This window comes from Pygocentrus nattereri, chromosome 28 (assembly GCF_015220715.1).
Source record: "Pygocentrus nattereri isolate fPygNat1 chromosome 28, fPygNat1.pri, whole genome shotgun sequence".
Classification (NCBI taxonomy): domain Eukaryota; kingdom Metazoa; phylum Chordata; class Actinopteri; order Characiformes; family Serrasalmidae; genus Pygocentrus; species Pygocentrus nattereri.
Window position 1 is genome coordinate 20,629,703 of NC_051238.1, and position 20,269 is coordinate 20,649,971.

The window sequence follows — 20,269 nt, forward strand, 5'->3', positions numbered from 1 at the left end:
AAAGTTATTGCATTTTGTTTATAGAGGCTTCATGGCTTCATAAACGGCAGGAACTCCATGAACAATCTGACTTTTCTTATCATATTTGTATCAAGCCAAACGGTCACCAAACTGTGGTGACTCACTAAGTCAGCAAGTGTAAAATCTTTGGATAACTTGCAGCTCCATCCTAATATTCACTGGTCTAGCCTCCCTATTGGCAAAAGACTGGCATTTTATTCTCGTTCATCAACTTCATAAAGAAAAATTCCACTGAAATGTATTTGAAACTAGGGCGTAGGTGTGGTAAGCTGGACTTACAGTCCATTTGGCTGTAAAAAGGCAGCGTAAGGGCTCTAATGTAGGAGTAGTAGGACACGTTTGTAAAAGTGTAAACATATTTTATTCAGTGAAGCCTAAAAATAAGGCCAATAATGTCAATTTACAGTACAATTTCAAAGTATCATAACAGTGTGTATCTTGCAGTGGTGTACTTCCTGGCTTCTGAGTGGCTCATTAGGCAGGACGCCCAGTCGGATACTGGACTGAAAGCTCACTCTACTGAGCGATTCAGTGGCATGTACTGATTCGATTGAGGCGTCTGCATTACATGATGAACTGATGGCCATAGGGTAATAGGAATGGTGCATCGAACTACTATTTTAAAGAGTGCTGCATCTTTGTCACACGGCGTCGTCACTCCTTTTTGAGTACACTCTCTCCCATGCCACAGTCCGACAGACACAGAAAAAGTCCCACAGGTTGCAGATCACGCCTCTATCAAAGGGGTTCTCTTCAGAGTCGCAAGTTTTGAGGTAGGAGATACGGTGCCGTGACATAAACTCCCAGGTGGTGGTGTTAATGGCCGCTAAGTAAAGGTGTATGCACAGCAGCAGCAGCACAACCACAGAAAATATTCCTGTCACAGCAAGGGCTCCAAGCAGGAAGCCATTCTGAATGAACCACTGCTGCCAGGTAGGTGCAAAAGTGATGCCAGACCTGAGAGGTAAAAATAAATAAATCATCAGCTTAACAGGATTAACTTCAGAAAATAAAAACAGTATTTATCATTAGTAGAAAAACATACTTAGAGACTGGTAAAAACTACTAGGGGTGCGCAATGTATCTGTGACCAATATATCAGCAGATAAAATGGAAAATGTAGTAATTATTGGTCAATGTTGGAATTACAGCTAAAAGAAATACAGCTAAAGTGCCGTTTTCAGCTTGCACACACAGTAATGGGGAATTCCACTGATTTTTCTAAAATTCTGCATAATTAATTCTGCACAAATAGGAACCTTACATGAAATGGTTACAAAAACATTATCTAGTGCCTAATACATTGTTGTATGATAGATAAATAGACAATAAAGTTTTGGCCTATATTCCAAAATGTTACAGCAATTTTAAATTCTAAGCACTCACTTAGAATATAGAGGGTTTTTTTTTAAAAAGAATAACAGTTAATGTAAATGTAAAACAAATGTTTGTCTCTAATAAAGTTAATATTAATCATTATATAGCACTGATAGGTCTTATGTAATTTCCAACAATGCACCAATGCATCATTAAAAAAATGAAATTTTGCCATAGAAACCTATAATGTGTTTTTTGGAACCAAGCCCTTCATACATATTTTGCGTAGTGAATAAAATAGCTGGATTTGTGTGGTTCCATTCACCAGCACTGTAAAGAAACCTCAGTTAGTAACTTTCTCCCCAATATACCATCTGACATCAAACCACTCTGAAATCTTTTCTTTACACATACATTTCAAAACCAGTGGAATACCACTTTGTAGCTCCTAGCGGACATTTACATTCTTTTCAACTCACAGAAATGGACAGCATAGTGGACATCATCATGGCTACACACAGTAGAACAAAAGTTTGATTCCTGGTCCAGGCAGTAACAACACTGTTGAAACAATGCCCTTGTGCAAGACTTCTAATGTTGTCTTTACCTACCACTAAATAAATGTTAATTAATTATTTAAATTATTTAAATATTTTCAATAATGATTTAGCAGTGTCTTATTTAACTATGCCATAGCTATGTATATAACTCATCATACTTCTTCTTCTTCTTTCGGCTGCTCCCTTTAGGGGTCGCCACAGCGGATCATCTGCCTCCATCTTGCCCTATCCACTCCCTCTACTTTCTACTTTCACACCAACCATGTCCACCTTCACTACATCCATAAACCTCTAAGGTCTACCTCTTCTCCTTCTGCCTGGCAGCTCCATCTCCAACATTCTTTGCCCAATATATCCACTATTCCTCCTCAACACATGTCCAAATCATCTCAACCTGGCCTCTCTGACTTTATCTCCAAACTGCTCCACCTTCACTGTCCCTCTGATCTGCTCATTTCTAATCTTGTCCATCCTTGTCACTCCCAACGAAAATCTCAGCATCTTCATCTCCGCCAAGTCCAGCTCAGCCTCCTGTCTTTTAGACAGAGCCACAGTCTCCAAACCATTCATCATAGCAGGACGCACTACTGTCTTGTAAACCTTCCCTTTCACTCTTGCTGCTATCCTTCTGTCACACATCAGCCCTGACACCCGTCTCCACCCACTCCATCCTGCCTGGACCCTCTTCTTCACCTCTTTTCTACACTGTCCATTGCTCTGGATGGTTGACCCAAGATATTTGAAGTCATCCACCTTTATGACCTCTACTCCTTGCATCTTCACCTTTCCACCTGCCTCCCTCTCATTCACACACATGTATTCCGTCTTGTCTCTACTGACCTTCATTCCTCTCCTCTCCAGTGCAAACCTCCACCTCTCCAGATTCTCTTCCACCTGCTCTCTACTCTCACCACAGATTACAATGTCATCTGCAAACATCATGGTCCATGGAGCCTCCTGCCTGACCTCATCTGTCAACCTTTCCATCACCATTGCAAACAAGAAGGGGCTCAAAGCTGATCCCTGATGTAACCCTACCTTCACCTTGAAACCATTTGTCACTCCAACTGCACACCTCACCACTGTCTCACTATCCTCATACATGTCCTGCACCACCCTAACGTACTTTTCAGCTACACCTGACTTCCTCATACAGTACTTCCACCTTACTAATTCTCTGCACTTCCTGATCCACTATCTCTCCCCCCGTTGTCCTCCTCTCTCTCTCGTTTTCCTCATTCATTTGTTCTTCAAAGTACTCCATCCATCTACTCAACACTCTCTGTTCACTCACTAGTACATTTCCCTCTCTATCCTTTATCAGCCTAACCTGCTGTACATCCTTTCCAGCTCTATCTCTCTGTTTAGCCAAACGATGCAAGTCCTTTACTCCTTCTTTACTGTCCAGCCTCTCATACAGCTCAACATAGTCCTGAGCCTCTTTTCGCTATGAGACTAGCCTCACAGTACTCCTGCCTACTTCCTTCATCTCTCTGGTTATCCCACTTTTTCTTAGCTGCCTTCTTCTTCTGAATACTCTCCTGGACTTCCTCATTCCACCACCAACTTTCCTTGTCTTCTTTCCTCTGACCAGACGAACACCCAACACATTTTTGCCAGTTTCTCTCATCACCTTAGTTGTAGTTTCCCAGTCCTCAGGTAGCTCCTCATCATACACTCATTTAAAATTATACACACTTCATGTCTGAAGTAATGTGATTTTTTGTGTTGTTTGCTTTGCGCTGGAAAGAAATAAATGGGTAGTATGTCTTCAAGTGCAAAAAGACATCCTCTCACATCCTAGTCACAAAGCAAGCAAGCACTGACACTGGGTGCACTACTATACATTTTGGAAAAGGAAAAGAAGCACAGAGAGTTTCAACACCTCAATCAGGAATTGGAATTGCATGAGAACTTTCACATATATCTCAGGTGTCCATAGCACAGTTTGATTCCCAGTTGGCTTTGGGGATGCCAACATCATCTGTGAGAAAGCGAATAACATCCGTGACAAAAGCAAACTAATCTTCTTTGCTGAAAAGTGTGTGAAAAGTTCTAGTTGCTGGGACACAGCAAATCTGTCATCTTGGTTGCTGCCATGCCAACACTAGAGACCACAGCGATTGGTCAGTGAGCTCACGTCGGCTGTGAAAGTTTGCAAAAATCAAATAGAGGATAAATAATCAAGTCTGCTGTGTAGGATATCATCCGTTATACATTTGTGCATATTCATTTATTGACATAAAAAAACTGTGGTCTGTTTTTAACAGCCTTTGCACTCAATGGCCCATATTTGTCAAGTGTCTCGGAGTAGAAATACTGATTTAAAGTCAGGTCTCATCAGTCTATCTAGTCTCACAGAGTGCACTGTAAAAGGCATGGACTGATTCCAGATCAGTATTCATACTCTGAGAATTCTGATAAATATGGTTCTATTGAACTTCATATACAAGGACTATCCTGTAAACTTGTTTAAAATTGCAGAATTATCAGTTACTGGTATTCATACTGGGTCATAACAAGGTGTTAATGATCAGTTATTGAAATCTGTCCAGAATTTCTATATAATTGCACTCATATGAATTACTTACCTGCATTTGTGCATCTGCCCCGATTTGCAATAAGCTTAATGAGCGTCAGACCCCAGATAAACACTGTACCTGTTCCTTGAACTTCTAATCCACACTCATATTGAATCGCTAACCAACAATGTTCTCAGATATAAAACCCTCTGACAACAGTGGCAATAGTCTACATATGTATATGCACATATGTAAATACGCATTCAGATAAAACCCAATAGAATGTCATTCACAAATCCACATCCATACATCAGATCTTTTTCTCTGGAAATGTCCTGAAAATTGTTCACTGTCTGATTTTATGAATCTGTCCTCTGTATGATCCACACGCCTCTGTTTAATACTACAGTTCCTATGAGTTGCATCTCAATACCTCTCTCTGTTTGAGTTTGAGTTTTTCTATGGTTCCTTCTTAATGTTTCTTCCCCAGACTCTCGGTGACTTTTTCTTGACACCACCACACTTGGCTTTCTCATTAGGGGTATTAGAAAAATAAAAAAAGCATTTATACATATGCAGCAAAACTGAATCAAATACTCACCAAGCAGTCTGAAGTCCCCAGGACACGGCTAGCAATTGAACACACAGATAGAGCAAGAACCATCTGTGATTCCTCTCTCCAACACAGTTCTCTATCCACGGGCAGTGATGATCGTAGCGTCTAACACACCGCTTACATTCCTTGCAGTGTCTCGCCCTCATTGGTTGCTGTTTAAATGGAGGAAACAATTGTAAAAACAATCTCATCAAATTGGTTTCATGATATACACGTCTAAAGGTTTGTAGACACCCCTTCCGATCGGTGAACTGAGTAATGTAATTAGCTCAGTTACTTAAATAATCTCCATGGAAAAGCACTGACAACAGAATGGGATGCTCTGCAGCCGCTGCACGTGAGCCTAAGGTCAGTGCACCCAACGCCAGCCATCGGCTAGAGGAGCGTAAAGACCCCCAGCATTCAGCTGTGGGGCAGCGAAACTTTTCTGAGGATTGACTGAGCTCCATCCAATACTTTTGGGATAAGTTAGAGTAGCTTTTCTGATCCTGAAACTTCCTATTAATACTCTCGATTTCAGAAGAAACGCTGGATAATCTTTGTAAGTATACACTCACCGGCCACTTTATTAGATAAACCTGTTCAATTGCTTGTTAACACAAATAGCTAATCAACCAATCACATGGCCACAACTCAATGCATTTAGGCATGTAGAGGTGGTCAAGACAACTTGCTGAAGTGCAGACCGAGCATCAGAACGGGGAAGAAAGGGGATTTAAGTGACTTTGAACATGGCGTGGTTGTTGGTGCCAGACGGGCTGGTCTGAGTATTTCAGAAACTGCTGATCTACTGGGATTTTCACGTACAACCATCTCTAGGGTTTACAGAGAAAGGTCCGAAAAAGAGGAAATATCCAGTGAGTGGTCAGTTGTGGGGACGGTCCTGTGGTGCCAGATGATAGAAAGGCAACAGGAACTCAAATAACCAACCAAAATCTCTGAGGAATGTTTCCAACACCTTGTTGAAAGTCTGCCATGAATAATTAAGGCAGTTCTGAAGGCAAAAGGGGGTGCAACCTTTTACTAGCAAGGTGCACCTCATAAAGTGGCCGGCGAGTGAACATAAACAAACGGTGAAGGTTACTCTACAAGCAGGTAACTACATAAAGCAGATAAATCTGTTCAATACCATTATAAAACAGTAACCACAGCGTCTCTGGCCCTGGGAACTCTCCCTGTGTGGCATCATTTTCTCCAATTCTTCATCATCCTCTATAGTAGACTGAAAGACACGACAGCAGACATTACTCAGCACAATAAAGCTGGAAAGATTAGTATTATTTATTCATCAAATCAGATTTTTTTGTAGCGCTTCTTACAACTGATGTCGTTACAAAGCAGCTTCAGAGAGTTCCAGCAAAGACAGTTTTAACATGAATGTAAAACCCCCAGGTGAGCAAGCCAGGGGCAACAGTGGCAAGGAGCATCCTCCTCTGGTCAAACTACCTAGAGTTATTATACATTTACGGCATTTGGCTGATGCTCTTATCCAGAGCGATTTAGAATTTGATCATTTTACACAGGTAGGCCAAGGTGGTGTTAGGAGTCCTGCCGAAAGACTCGTATTGGTATAGTGTAAAGTGTTTTGAACCCCAGTCTACAAGGCAGAGGTGTTAACCACTACACTAACCAACCATCACGTAGTGGTTATACTAATATTAATAGCAGCAGTATTAGTAGTAGTGATAGCTAGGAGTCCATGAAAACTTCAATGTAGTTTTCCTGGCAGCTAGTTATTTATTTATTTATTTTGGTAAATGTGACATTTTTCTCAAATTACCTCAGCGTTACTGTCAGAGAGAACAAACCCTGGATCCATGAGCGATACAGTGAAATACATCATCACCGAGAGAAGGACGACCGAGCCGAACAGCACCGGCTGCAGAAGCTCACCTCTTTCTTCACATTTTCGAAGGTCTGTCAAAACAGAGAAAGGCTTCTTCACTGTGACGAGTTAAGACAGCCACCCCTCACTATTAGTCTCTATGACTCAACAGTGCTCCAGCTGGGCTCAGCAGATTACCTGTATTATGAAGGAACAGAACCAAAGCCGTGAGCCAGGTGAGAATAATGTGAGTGGTCCGCACTAAACAGCCGGACCTGAACAGCCGCATGTCGACAGAGCCGGTAAGGTGCAGATTATGTAAAATAACGGAGCACGACGGAGTATCACTTCAGCAGTTTAGTTATCACTTAAGTATCATTTAACTTTGACTTAGGCAGCGTTAACACGAACGACAACGGCCATAACGCGTCACAAGCTTAATGTCAACCGTGCAAACGCAGCTGAAATAACTCCATCTCCCAAGTCCGCGCACTCGGACACGAGTAAAGCTTTATTAGTTATTTAAAAACAATACTTTTTCTCCCACATTAATCTGACCACTCGTACTTCTTAGAGACCTTTTTTTGTTGTGAACAATAGCCGTCATTGGTTTTGAAAGACTGGCGTTTCCGGGCTCGCCCTTGAATTTCAAAATAAAAGTTCAGTAAACTACATGCACTCACCGGCCACTTTATGAGCTACATGGTACTACGGTGCTATGACGTTTGATGAACACCCTCGTCCACAAACTACACTGGAACAGATGGCCAAGCTGCCACCCGTCTTTAAGAAAGGAGGCACGGTCACTGCTGCCAATGCTTCGGTGGGTTCCACAGTGCCCTGCCTATAATTAAACACATTTCACTATTTATTGTTTCCATACCTCATGATTACCTGCCGTGACAGAGTGAAAGACACAGTGATTTTAAAGGTCAGTTTCCCAGGCCCTGTTTAATTTAAAATGGTAAAAACACTAGACATTGCTGTTTAGTCCAAAATTGTCCATAAAACCAGCCTAAAATGAGTAGTGAGTACTGAGTATTTTCAGAGGAAGTTATGTATTAAGATTTACACTCACCGGCCACTTTAATTGCTTGTTAACACAAATAGCTAATCAGCCAATCACATGGCCGCAACTAAACGCATTTAGGCATGTAGAGGTGGTCAAGACAACTTGCTGAAGTGCAGACCGAGCATCAGAATGGGGAAGAAAGGGGATTTAAGTGATTTTGAACGTGGCGTGGTTGTTGGTGCCAGACGGGCTGGTCTGAGTATTTCAGAAACTGCTGATCTACTGGGATTTTCACACACAACCATCTCTAGGGTTTACAGAGAACGGTCCGAAAAAGAGGAAATATCCAGTCAGTTGTGTGGACGAAAATGCCTTGTTGATGTGAGAGGTCAGAGGAGAATGGGCAGACTGGAACTCAAATAACCAGCCAGAATCTCTGAGGAACGTTTCCAACACCTTGTTGAAAGTGTGCCATGAAGAATTAAGGCAGTTCTGAAGGCAAAAGGGTTTTTTCAACCTTTTACTAGCAGGTACCTAATAAAGTGGCTGGTGAGTGTAGATACAGATACAATGTAACATGAGACAGATTAAGGGTTTGGATTTGCGGTGCTGAAGATTTAAAATTTCAGGAACAGTAGAAAAGCTGCTGTCCAGTGTTTTAAATATGTGCTGTCCAGGGTGTATCCTGCCTTCTGCACGATGACCGCTGGGATAGGCTCCAGCATTATAAGACGAATGGATGGATGGATGTTTTGAGCCTCAGCTCATTGTAAAGTAGCTACTAAGCCGACGTGTCCGGTACTAATGAACTTTTTTATGCATTGCCGCTGACTGGACTGTAGGGGGCGCAGTGTGATTATCGCGACAGACGTGAAATAAACGACCCGTTTTTCTAAACAAGTCTGAAAACATTTTGGTAGAAACGCAAACAAAACAGCCCATTTCATCTTCAACGCATCACCTTTATGAAGACTAATCTTGACATGTGCACTGGACCAGGATAAGTCTTGTTACATTATAAATATTAATGTTTTAACATGAGCAATCATCTGCTGTTAAAAAAAAAGCTAGACAAAAGGCACAAAATGCTCAGGTTGGAAAATAAACATTTTATTGGTTGTTCAAGTATTTAAACAGGCATTCTCACTGAATTCTAAAATGCAAGTTTGCCTAGCCTCATAGTTACTATATTAAAAGTCACCCTTAAGTCCTGAATGGTACTCATGATGGTACTCAGCATGTAGAGAAAGGACAAAGTTGGGGGACAAGAAGAAAAAAAAAAAAAAAAGCGCAATACAAAAAAAAAAAAAAGACAACCATTTAGTGAATTAAACTTCAGACCCTTATAAAAATAAAAAGAAAACCACTGAACATGTTGTAGTGCCTTTAATCAGTGTGGGTGCTACTCCAATAAAGCACATGCTGATTCCCCCTCATGTTCATATCCAAGAAGTGAGAACAAACCAATCAACTTTCAAAGCAATCTCAACTACCTTACTGGGTTCTATGCTAATTTTGTGCAAGCCATTTTAATACTGGTCAACTGTCATGCACAGAACCCCACCATTAATGCAATACTGAGCGTTTTTGAACAAAAATGGTCCATAGAACCCCGATACCAAGTGATCAGTGAATTGTCATTCATTAGCACGTTCATTCAAAAGTGACAAGCAATTAAAGTGCATTATTTTCCAGTCAAACTTACATGACAGGGCACACCAAGACAGAAATTAAGAGAGAGGGGTGTGGGGGGGGGGGGGGGGGGGTGTGGTTCTTTGCACATCACATAAGCTTATGCAAAAGCTAAGACTAATGCATAACAGCCGTGTCCAGTTACCAATAAAACCCAAAAACGGGAAAGCTGAAAACAAGCGTACTGGACTTGTTCTGAATCTGGGTTCTGAATAGCATAATTAACCACAAACATAAATAAATGGTTCATCTACATACATAAATACATTAAGACATTACTTTAGTCATTAATTAGCAGCATTAGGAATACACGCAATATAAATTAAATTCACCTGATATTAACTTAAGAGCAAAACAATAAATAAACCAACAGGATGTGTTGTGCTGTGTGACATACTTTATCCCTCACTGTCCTTTGGACAATATACTGCAAAAAAGGTCATAATAGTGAATATAACCGTCTGCTTTGCTCTGAACCATACTGACATACACTTATGATACATTATTCCAGTGGTACTTTGTAAAAGGCACTCAGTCCATTGTCTCTGCAATATCTTTCATTCAGCAAGCAGCCAAAAACCTGGTCCCTGATTTCAGATTTGAACATTAACTTGAGAGGTTTATCAAACTTATCAAAAACATCTTAAATAACATAACAGTTCGTTTTATCCACCTTGGGTGTCTTCCTTCTGCCAATACAGCGTTTAGCCCTTGTCACATTCACAGAATGAGAGCTTCTTCAGTCTCAGGTTCACAGCCCTGAGATTTCTGCCCACTAACTACTCCAGCTCGCAGCCTCTTCCCCTCGTGAAGGCACTATGCTGTGGAATAATCATGAGTAATTGTCCCTTCGTTTTATCTTGACTGTACGCCCAGTGTGGATTTAATGTGCTCGTACACCACATAGCTGATGCTTACAGCAGGGATGACCTTCATGAAGTTAGGAGTCATGCCCCTGTAGAGGCCTGAAGGACCTTCAGTCTTCATAATCTGTTTGAAAAGCCTGGACATGGTGATCTGTGGAGCGCCGTCCACTGTAGCTGCATTCCCAAAGAAAGATAAGAGTAAGGATCAATTCAAAACAGATTCTGTGAGGAAAATAATGAAGAATGCAGAAAGATCTATTCAAACAAACAAAAAATACCTTGTGCTTGCATGCGTGTTCGTACTAGAGCCAGGGGGTAGCTGGCTAACTGGCCACACGTGCTGGAGACTGTACCACAAGCCAGAAGAACAAAAACACCAGGATCTGCACTGTCTTTACCATACCGCTGCAACCAGGTGTTCTTCAGAGTCTGGGAAAGGGGGCGGAAAAACAATTGGGGGTTTATTTATTTATAAATAAATATTAAAACACTGTACGACGAGCTGAACTTAATTTTTTAAATAGTATTTTTTGCACAAGTCATATCATCCTATCCATCAAAAGACAGATCAGGTTTTCAATTTCACATCTTCCAACTCACCTCATAAACGGCCAAATCAATGCCAGCATAAGGGACAATGCCTAACATGTTCGGTAGATAGCCTTTGTAAAAGGCTGCCACACCCTCCTTCTTCAGGATCTGCCTGGCACAGTCCGAGATGCCTGAATACTGCCCACTCTTTCTCAAAGCTAGGCGGGTTTTGAGAACCTACGAGGGAAAAGACAAGACAACAGATGATAAGACTGCTAGATTAGCAGAGTTTGCCTTGAAAGCATGACTGACAGAAGCTCACCTCCATGGGGTAGATGGTGCTCTGGGCAATGACCCCTGCCAGAGAGCCAGCCACAAAGCGCTCTGTGATCCCCAAAGTCTCATTACTACTGCCCATTAGACGTTTGATCTATCAAAAAATGGGAACTGAAGTTAGTACAGATTTAACCAGCCAGAGTGTTTCTGGAACATGACTATTGAAAGAAATGTTTAGTTGGGTTGTCCACTGGTAAAGTACCTGCTCATAAGCCATGAACTTGAGTGCAGACTCAGGGGCTATCTTGAGGACATTAATGCCGTTTCCTCTCCACAATGACCTCACGCCTCCCTCCTTGATCATCTGGGTAAGCCCACTCATGATACACATGTTGCTGCTACGAGAACCATGCACCTGAAATAAACAAGCAAAGATTTAATTATTATTATTATTATTATTATTATTATTATTATTATTATTATTATTATTATTATTATTATTATTATTATTATTATTATTATTTCTTCTCCAGATTCAGAGCAATGTGTAAAGAACAATACAGTTAGGTAAAATACTTGATGTAGTTATTGTACTTCAGCCTTTGGTGTCTTGTAAAAAATACTGGTCAGGGCTGGCTTAACCTGAGCAGTCAGTAACAGTGTTTCCCCACACATGAATATTTGGCAACAGGGAACAAAGTCAAGCGTTTTTCTAAATGCGCGCAGCAATAAGTAGGTTCAAAAAATAGGTTCAAGTTTATAGTCCAACTTGGCGCTAGCGCTCAATGACCTAAGTGTCCTGATCAAACAACGTCTGACGTAAATGTCATTTACTTGCACTGATTTTTATCAGCGGTTCAATCTCTCCTATCAGAACCATTGTCACAAGATATATTCAAATAAACAACCAATCAGAGCACAGCAGGGAGGGTGTGTTAGCTGCTCTCCATTATGACTGGCTATGCGCCTGGGAAGGTAAAATATGTGAATGTGAAAATGTGTGCACCCCCACCCCCCACTAGTTTATGTAAAGATTAAACAGTTTATGGTTCTTGGGTAATGTTCACCAAGTCTTGCCACAGGTGAAGCATTAGTCACATTTCCGTGAACTTTAACTCCTTAGAATTACACAATCAACCCACTTTTCTTCCACAGATGAAAGAAGTTGCTGGTAGTACAAATAAAGAACATTCTTCCAGTCTGTTGAAGGGTAAATATCGTGACAAGTTTCCAGATCTAAGAGTGTGGTTGCAAGCTCTGTTGTCCCATGAAAAATCAAACAATGACTTGTCTGACCCAAAGAACCACAACTTTAAAACAAAAAAGTACATATGTACACTCACCAGCCACTTTATTAGGTACAATTGCTTGTTAACACAAATAGCTAATCAGCCAATCACATGGCTGCAACTCAATGCATTTAGGCATGTAGAGGTGGTCAAGACAACTTGCTGAAGTGCAGACCGAGCATCAGAACGGGGAAGAAAGGGGATTTAAGTGACTGAACGTGACGTGGTTGTTGGTGCCAGATGGGCTGGTCTGAGTATTTCAGAAACTGCTGATCTACTGGGATTTTCACACACAACCATCTCTAGGGTTTACAGAGAACGGTCTGAAAAAGAGGAAATATCCAGTGAGCGGTCAGTCGTGTGGACGAAAATGCCTTGTTGATGTGAGAGGTCAGAGGAGAATGGGCAGACTGGTTCCAGTTCTGAAGGCAAAAGGGGGTCCAACCTTTTACTAGTACTTAATAAAGTGGCTGGTGAGTGTACATCAGTTTAGGGCACTACTTAAGTGCTTTCAGTACATCCAGTACAAAGAGCCTTGGAAAGGCGACTTGCACCTGAACTGAGCTGAAGCCCCTCAAGTTATAAGTCACCATACTGATCCTTACCTGCATTAGCACTTTGAGGCGATCAAGTGGGGCAGTGCATGTCCGGGATACAGCTCCAGCACCTCCACCTGCCACCAAGTGCCTCCACCACATCCCAGTCAAGTGTTCCTCTGTGGTGAATTCATCTGGCACCATCATGTTCTCACCCACATCAAAGATCTATAGACAAAAAAAAAAAAAAAAAAAAAAGACTGCAACTTAATAACAAGGCTTACATTGTGTAGGCTACTTCAAGGCCCAGATTAAAACCAAAGATTAAATCAAATAATCTAATACTAAATATTAAAATCCCAATTTGAATTTTATACAGTGTGGCTAACAAATTAACTGCAGTGTAATGACAGACAGTTCTGGCCATGGCTAAATGTGCGTCAAAGGGGGTTCTGCTTGCATGACTTGAAGCTCAAGACCTTTTAGTATTGCAAATATCACGTCAGCTAAAATATCAGGGCATCAGATTTATCTGTGATAAAGGGCAGCTTGGGCCAGAAAAACCTTGCTGGGCTTCGTAACACATTGCAAAACTGTGCAAGACCTCTGCCTTGTAGTCAGAGTTTGTTCTGTATTCGTCCAAAGGGCAAAGGCTACAGTTCATCGTTCTAATAAAAAGGGCAAATTGCCCAAGAACTTATATAGGTCAATGAATAGGCTAACATGGCTATAAAGTAACAAATGATCAGAAGTAGATCCAGCTATAAAATTCAGTTTACACATTGAGCTCCTATGAATGACAGTACAGATTTTTAGAAGTTTGTGTGACAAAAACTGACAGTAAGCATTTGTTCTCTGTTAGATTCAACAAACATGAAAGATCTAGGCCAATGTCTAGTCTGTCAAGCATACACTGTGATAGGAGGCATTACGTGCAGACTGCTTGCGTAACCTAGTCTCATGTTTAGTTGGGGTATAGAAGGCACTGAGTACATTGCCCCTTGACAGTTGCTTGGCATGTGTGCTTGGCAGTGCCGAGACTGTATTTAATGTATAAATAGCAGAAAGCTCCAGTTTGGCAGGTTATGGGACACAACAAGCACTCAGACTGGCTAAGATGCAGTGGCTGTTATTCTACACCTTTTAAGCTGAACTCTGTCCAAGATCAGGGTGTCCCTTAGAACTGCAGAACATGCTATTTTTAGATGCTCCACTATAAATCAGACTGTAAATGTCTAAAACTATAAAACATGGTACAGTTAAACTGTAAAAATGAAATCAGACATGAATAATTCATTCCCCGAGTCCAAATAAGGACAGAAGTTGTCTATAAAATTATTCTCTTCATTAGATTTCTAGGCGTTTCCAATTCAAATCTCAAATCACATTTAAAAAGCTAGCCAACATATTACACCATCATTCAAGAGCAGGAGCATTTGCACATCATTACTGAACAGACAGGAGAATCTTTCTTACTGTGGAGTGCTTCCAGTAGAGGATGATTTCTGGAATGCTCTCTGTAGGCTGCTGTGAGGGGTAGTTCTTCCATTCATTCCAGTCGATGGTCATGGTTCCGTTTTTGTCCATGCTATGGGGTAAAAGAGAGGCAATTCAAGAAATGTACAGGACACATTGGTAAATAATCTGGAGTTTGGCAACAAGAAAGGTCGTAAAGACCCAGAACCCAGTTGTTTTTTGTGTGTGTGTGATATATATATATAAAAATTTCTACCACCACAGGGCTTTCACATTATGAGTACAATGGTCAAGAGAGCATTCATAGACTTCTGATAAGAAGGAACAGGTCAAACTATGGTCACTCTATGCTTAAACAGAAACAGGAAACAGTGGCTGAACATCTAAGCACAACACATTCCAAAGGACAAGGAACAGACAGCTTACAGACGCAGACGGTTAAGCCTTTAGCAAGGCGGAAACCAAACTTGGCACAACCATCAAGATTACAGTGTAAGGAACCTAGGTCATTTTCATGCGAACTAGGCCAAACCTTGGGCTACGAGGCTGCATTCTACTCAATACCTGGAGAATGAAATGTTTTTTTTGACGGGTAGAATTTAACCATCTTTTACACTCACCTTTTAAGCACTCTTTCAGCTTGCTGAAGGGACATGTGAACACCCAGCTCTCGCAGTGACTCCACAATCTCTTGTGCACTGGCTTTACCTACAGATGGACCAAAAAGTGACACGTTCAAATGTGCTACACAAAAAAAAGACTTGTTTCGACACATTTCCAAAGGTTTCTCTTCGCAAATAAGGGGGAAATCATACCAGCGTTCTTCTTATCCAGACTTCTAAAGACCAGTTTCAGATCTTTTTCGTGGTCCTGCAAGTAGTGAACAAATTCTTCAAAGTCCAGTTGCCCGTTCAGGTCTTGTTCTTCGGTTTTTGCCATTTTCTGTCAAAGACAACACATTACACAAACTGTTAAGGCATCAGGCTGTTCTCATGCGAATAGAGACACTTTGGGAAGACCGTATGAGCCAACTCATGAAAAGTACAGAGGCTTTGGGTTGAAATTCAAGCAATTTAACAGTACAGCCCTGGCTTGCCAAGACAAATGCTTATGTTAATAAAGGAAATGGAACAAATTTCATCAATATCATCATCAATGTACACATTATTCCTTTAAAGACCCTCAACAGTAAATTTTTTAATTACTTAAATCATCAGCAGGGGAACCAACACTATTGGGCACCACCATTAACCAACAGGAGCTTCTAATGGTTTCTATGGTTTGTTTCCAGTGGGGTTATGATAACCCACATTCTGCTGAACTGGGACAGTGCTAATTATGCTCAGGACACAGATAAGAGTGTCAAAGTCACCAGACGCAGCACTTTGCTCGGGTATCTACAAGCAGGCCGGGTCTAGACAGGAGCCCCATAAACGAATGAACGTGTTAAACTGACCAGGGATCAGACCTTCATGAGGAAAAGCTCGGTTAAAACACAATTCGCACATCCAGACTAAATAGAAGCCAGTCGAGAGCGACAGCTCGAACAAATCCGGGACTAACCGCGTTCCTCAGGATGCGCAAATCCTTATATGGACACGAGAAGCCGAGCAGGAAAGCCATCACCGCCTCGTGACTAAAACAATGACCACTTCACACACAACCGCTCGCGACACGCCACTCGCTTTAAAGACGTTTAAGGTGAACCGACACGTTTCTGGCTCTTACCTTTCTCCACTTTCGGTAGGTGGAGAACTCCTGTGAGGGCAGAAGGACGCTCAGCTTGAAGAGCGACTTCAGCTCGGAGGGTAATCCGTTTGACTCGAAATACTCCACTTCGACCGGGTCGGAGTTGGGGACGGGCACGTACAGGCACAGGCACAGCATGGTTATCAGAGGAATAAAACGTACACAATAAATAAATAAATAACTCAAAGCGGCCTTCGCCTCTCTGCGCTGAGACGCTGAAATGCCGGTGAGGTGCTTACCCAACGCTGAAAAAGACCCAGACCACGCCCACCTTACGCACTTTCGAAACGGAAAGACTTCCGTCACAGGGCATCCGACCAATCAGAGCGCCGTTCCATTCAACAGGCAGAAGGTTCGTGCGTAACTGTGCGCTTGGCCCCGCCCTTTCCCTGAAATCAGAACCCAGGGCGGGCGCCCCTTCGCTCCGCACTGTCCGGCCCTCCTCGGCTCAGCCCTCTAGCAGGGCTGGAGAAAGTGGATGAGCGCTCTCCCACGAAACATCCGAATCAGTTACAAATGGAAGTTCAGTCTGAGCTCAAAGTGCTCTGTAGGCAGAGCTGGACGAAGTACACAGACCCTGTACTTGAATTAGAGTAAAATATAAAATACTCTAGTAAAAGTAAGTTCTTAAACTAGACCTCAACTTGAGTAAAAGTACAAAAGTATTTGGCTTCAAATGTACTTAAGTATAAAGTAAAAGTACTAAAAGAGTAATTCTGGCTCTGATGTCCTGTTATCATTTTTATAACAAGACTCGCTTCATGGGGGCGGCACGGTGGCGTGGTGGGTAGCGCTGTCGCCTCACAGCAAGGAGGGCCTGGGTTCAATTCCCGGGCCTCTCTGTGTGGAGTTTGCATGTTCTCCCCGTGTCTGCGTGGGTTTCCTCCGGTTTCCTCCCACAGTCCAAAGACATGCAGTCAGGCCAGTTGGACATGCTAAATTGCCCCTAGGTGTGAGTGACTGTCTGTGTGTGTCTGTCTGCCCTGCAATGGACTGGTGACCTGTCCAGGGTGTATCCTGCCTTTTGCCCAAAGACTGCTGGGATAGGCTCCAGCACCCCCCGCGACCCTATCGGAGAAGCGGCTTAGAAAATGGATGGATGGATGGATGGACTCGCTTCATGAACTCATTTCAGGTGAAAGTCCTCCGGCGTCTCTCTTGGTAAACCAGTCTTTTAGTTACGTCATTAATTAGTGACGCTGACATCTATTAAAATGATCATAAGCACAAAACACTGAAGGTAAACAGTTTCCATCAGGGAGAACCGAGTGGCTCTGAAATCACTTTTACACACAAGCAAAGTTTCAGTTTAAGATTTATTTACAACTTAGTTCCAAGTTTAAGTTGAACAAAAACTGGCTTTAAACTCAGGATCACAGATGAGCTCCTTTACTATGTTGATCTGTAGGCCTCTGTTCATAAACATAAACCAGCCCAAACTCATTTACTATAAAATGAAATGGTGTTTGTAGAAATTCAGAAAAAAAGAAACACACCAGTCACGACTGCATATGTGGACATATTTCTATATTGTGCTCTATTTACACAAAGTTAGGTTAGTTCATCATTTAGGTAAACGTATGTATTTTTACGCTGCTGCGCTGATGTTGAACTGCGTGCTGCACTGGGTCGGTATGACCAACAGGTCAAAACCAGCTCTAAACAAAGTGACCGCTGTGCCCTGATTGGTGCTCTGGCTTTGCACTTCTTTCGTTTTGACATGTTACATTTTTATACACACAGAAACCAAAAGGAACGACAGATTTCTCAAAATGTAGTGGAGTAAAAAGTCAGATATTAGACTCTGAAATGTAGTGGAGTGAAAGTAAAAAGTCGCCCAGAATGGAGAAACTTCAGTACAGATACACCAAAAAATACTTAAGTACAGAAACTAGTTACATTTACTCAGTTACTGTCCACCACTGTCTGTAGGTTATAGCACCGAAAAGGTTTTGTGACTATATACACTCACTGGCCACTTTATTAGGTACAATAGATGCTAGATCTTGTTAAAGGCTGTATTCCTTGCACAAAGGCAAATTAGCACAGGTCTGCGCAGTTTCTGTTTACACTGATATGAATTTGGCAACATATTTTAAGAAAACAACTTTAATTAAAAAAAACTAGTTGAAATGCATGGGAATTCATCTGGTTGGCAAAAGACAGAGAACTTCTGCTCTTTGAGACTTGTAACACACACTTTAAAGGCACAAATGAAAGTGCAAGGAGTAAAAATATGTTTTTTCCTCCTAAGGACATGGGGAGCTTGTTAATTACTGAATGAGTCTACTAGATAAAGTAAAGCACAAAATGTACATGATGTGGTCCTGCTGGTCAACACTGCTAGATCATCATATTGCTTCAGGGGTAGCACCTGTAGTGCTTTTCACCCCAGTTTCATGCACACCTGCGTCATGGTGGTGGTGACAGTACAGTTCATTTTAAACACGTAATTACAGTTTTAGCTGTAGATAAATAAGAATATAGCAAACTGTACAGATTATTAGTATACACAAATAAATTAAATCATTTTTTTTAAATAAGTAGGATGAAAAAATGTAAATATTTCTGAAATTATTGTTGGTGGCTTTGTAAGACTTCATCCATTCATTTTCTAAGCCACTCTTCCCTCAGGGTCGCGGGGGATGTCAGAGCCTATCCCAGTGGTCATCGGGTGGAACCCTGGACAGGTCGCCAGTCCATCGCAGGGCAGACACACACACACACAGGGGCAATGTAGCATATCCAATTGGCCTGACTGCATGTCTTTGGACTGTGGGAGGAAACCAGAGAACCCAGAGGAAACCCACGGAGACACGGGAAGAACATGCAGACTCCACACAAAGAGGACCCCAGTCACCCAGCTGGGGAATCAAACCCAGGCCCTCCTCACTGTGAGGTGACAGCGCTACCCACCACACAACCGTATCGCCCCGGTTGTAAGACTTCATCTTACTGCAAACTAGTTTAATTATAAAAGAAGGTAAAGGAGAATAGGTTGCCACGCCAAAACTGGCTCTCAAAGCTTTAAAGCACTTTTTAAATAGTTTAACTCCTGGTAATTATTGCAAATACCATTTCTTTGGAAATCATGTTTCAAATGTAAAGGGCCTATATCATGGAAAAAATGAAGTTTCCTTTTTTTATTAAAAGAGATTGATGTAGTTTGTAAGCATTATTAAAAAGACACCATTTCCTTCTCAGCTGATGTAGTTCATATATGGAAACTAGGCTGCATTCATTGTTTTTGTGGTGTATTCAACTATTCTATCTATAGAAGTCTAGCTCTGCGCCAACACTGAAGTTAAAAAGACTGTTTCAGCCTGGACTGCTTTTTGACTGAAGCACAATAAAGGGCAGCCAATCAGAGGAGAGTTCATTTACATACACTCACCGGCCACTTTATTAGGTACACCTTGATAGTAAAAGGTTGAACCCCCTTTTGCCTTCAGAACTGCTTTAATTCTTCATGGCACACTTTCAACAAGGTGTTGGAAACGTTCCTCAGAGATTTTGGTTGGTTATTTGAGTTGCTGTTGCCTTTCTATCATCTGGAACCAGTCTGCCCATTCTCCTCTGACCTCTCACATCAACAAGGCATTTTTGTCCACACAACTGCCGCTCACTGGATATTTCACTTGCACTTCAGCAAGTTGTCTTGACCACCTCTACATGCCTAAATGCATTAAGTTGCAGCCATGTGATTGGCTGATTAGCTATCTGTATTAACAAGCAATTGAACTGAATTGAAGTGGCAACTGAGTGTATATCATTCTTAAATGTACAATAGCAAATACAGCCTGTTTTGTTCTAATGGATTAAAAGAGGTTGGAAACTAATCATGTAAAAATTAATTATGACGGTTATTGGTAGATAAAACCAGACAAATGGCCTTAATAAAATACAGGGAAAATTCAGGATGCCGGCCATTTAAAATGAAATATCCCAGTCTATAGTGAGTGGCTTACTCTTTTTCAGTTG

At 41.6% G+C, this 20,269-nt stretch overlaps 2 protein-coding genes across 2 annotated transcripts; both read right to left on the minus strand.

Annotated features, from left to right (window-relative positions):
- Positions 1 to 359: 359 nt before the first annotated feature.
- zdhhc12a (zinc finger DHHC-type palmitoyltransferase 12a) lies at positions 360 to 7,463 on the minus strand. The gene is made up of 5 exons (XM_037535698.1): positions 7,060 to 7,463; positions 6,817 to 6,953; positions 6,166 to 6,258; positions 5,022 to 5,188; positions 360 to 978 (listed from the first exon to the last, which is right to left on the minus strand). Exons 1-5 carry the CDS (start codon positions 7,148 to 7,150, stop codon positions 663 to 665), a joined length of 804 nt encoding a protein of 267 aa, XP_037391595.1. The 5' UTR covers positions 7,151 to 7,463; the 3' UTR covers positions 360 to 662.
- Positions 7,464 to 8,962: 1,499 nt separating this feature from the next.
- On the minus strand, positions 8,963 to 16,524 carry slc25a25a (solute carrier family 25 member 25a). Its single transcript, XM_017702837.2, has 10 exons — positions 16,268 to 16,524; positions 15,355 to 15,481; positions 15,160 to 15,247; positions 14,540 to 14,651; positions 13,133 to 13,291; positions 11,501 to 11,653; positions 11,285 to 11,392; positions 11,032 to 11,199; positions 10,710 to 10,860; positions 8,963 to 10,605 (listed from the first exon to the last, which is right to left on the minus strand). Exons 1-10 carry the CDS (start codon positions 16,424 to 16,426, stop codon positions 10,421 to 10,423), a joined length of 1,410 nt encoding a protein of 469 aa, XP_017558326.1. The 5' UTR covers positions 16,427 to 16,524; the 3' UTR covers positions 8,963 to 10,420.
- Positions 16,525 to 20,269: the final 3,745 nt, after the last annotated feature.

Excerpts from the sequence above, each read along its gene's own strand:
- zdhhc12a (XM_037535698.1), bottom strand. The coding sequence starts at position 7,150 with ATGCGGCTGTTCAGGTCCGGCTGTTTAGTGCGGACCACTCACATTATT. Across the intron at positions 6,259-6,816 it reads TCTCTGACAGTAACGCTGAG|TCTACTATAGAGGATGATGA; the intron begins GTAATTTGAGAA and ends CGTGTCTTTCAG. Across the intron at positions 979-5,021 it reads TGGGGACTTCAGACTGCTTG|GTCTGGCATCACTTTTGCAC; the intron begins GTGAGTATTTGA and ends TTTACCTCTCAG.
- slc25a25a (XM_017702837.2), bottom strand. The coding sequence starts at position 16,426 with ATGCTGTGCCTGTGCCTGTACGTGCCCGTCCCCAACTCCGACCCGGTC. Across the intron at positions 11,393-11,500 it reads AGTTCATGGCTTATGAGCAG|ATCAAACGTCTAATGGGCAG; the intron begins GTACTTTACCAG and ends ATTTTTTGATAG. Across the intron at positions 10,861-11,031 it reads TTGATTTGGCCGTTTATGAG|ACTCTGAAGAACACCTGGTT; the intron begins GTGAGTTGGAAG and ends CCCCTTTCCCAG.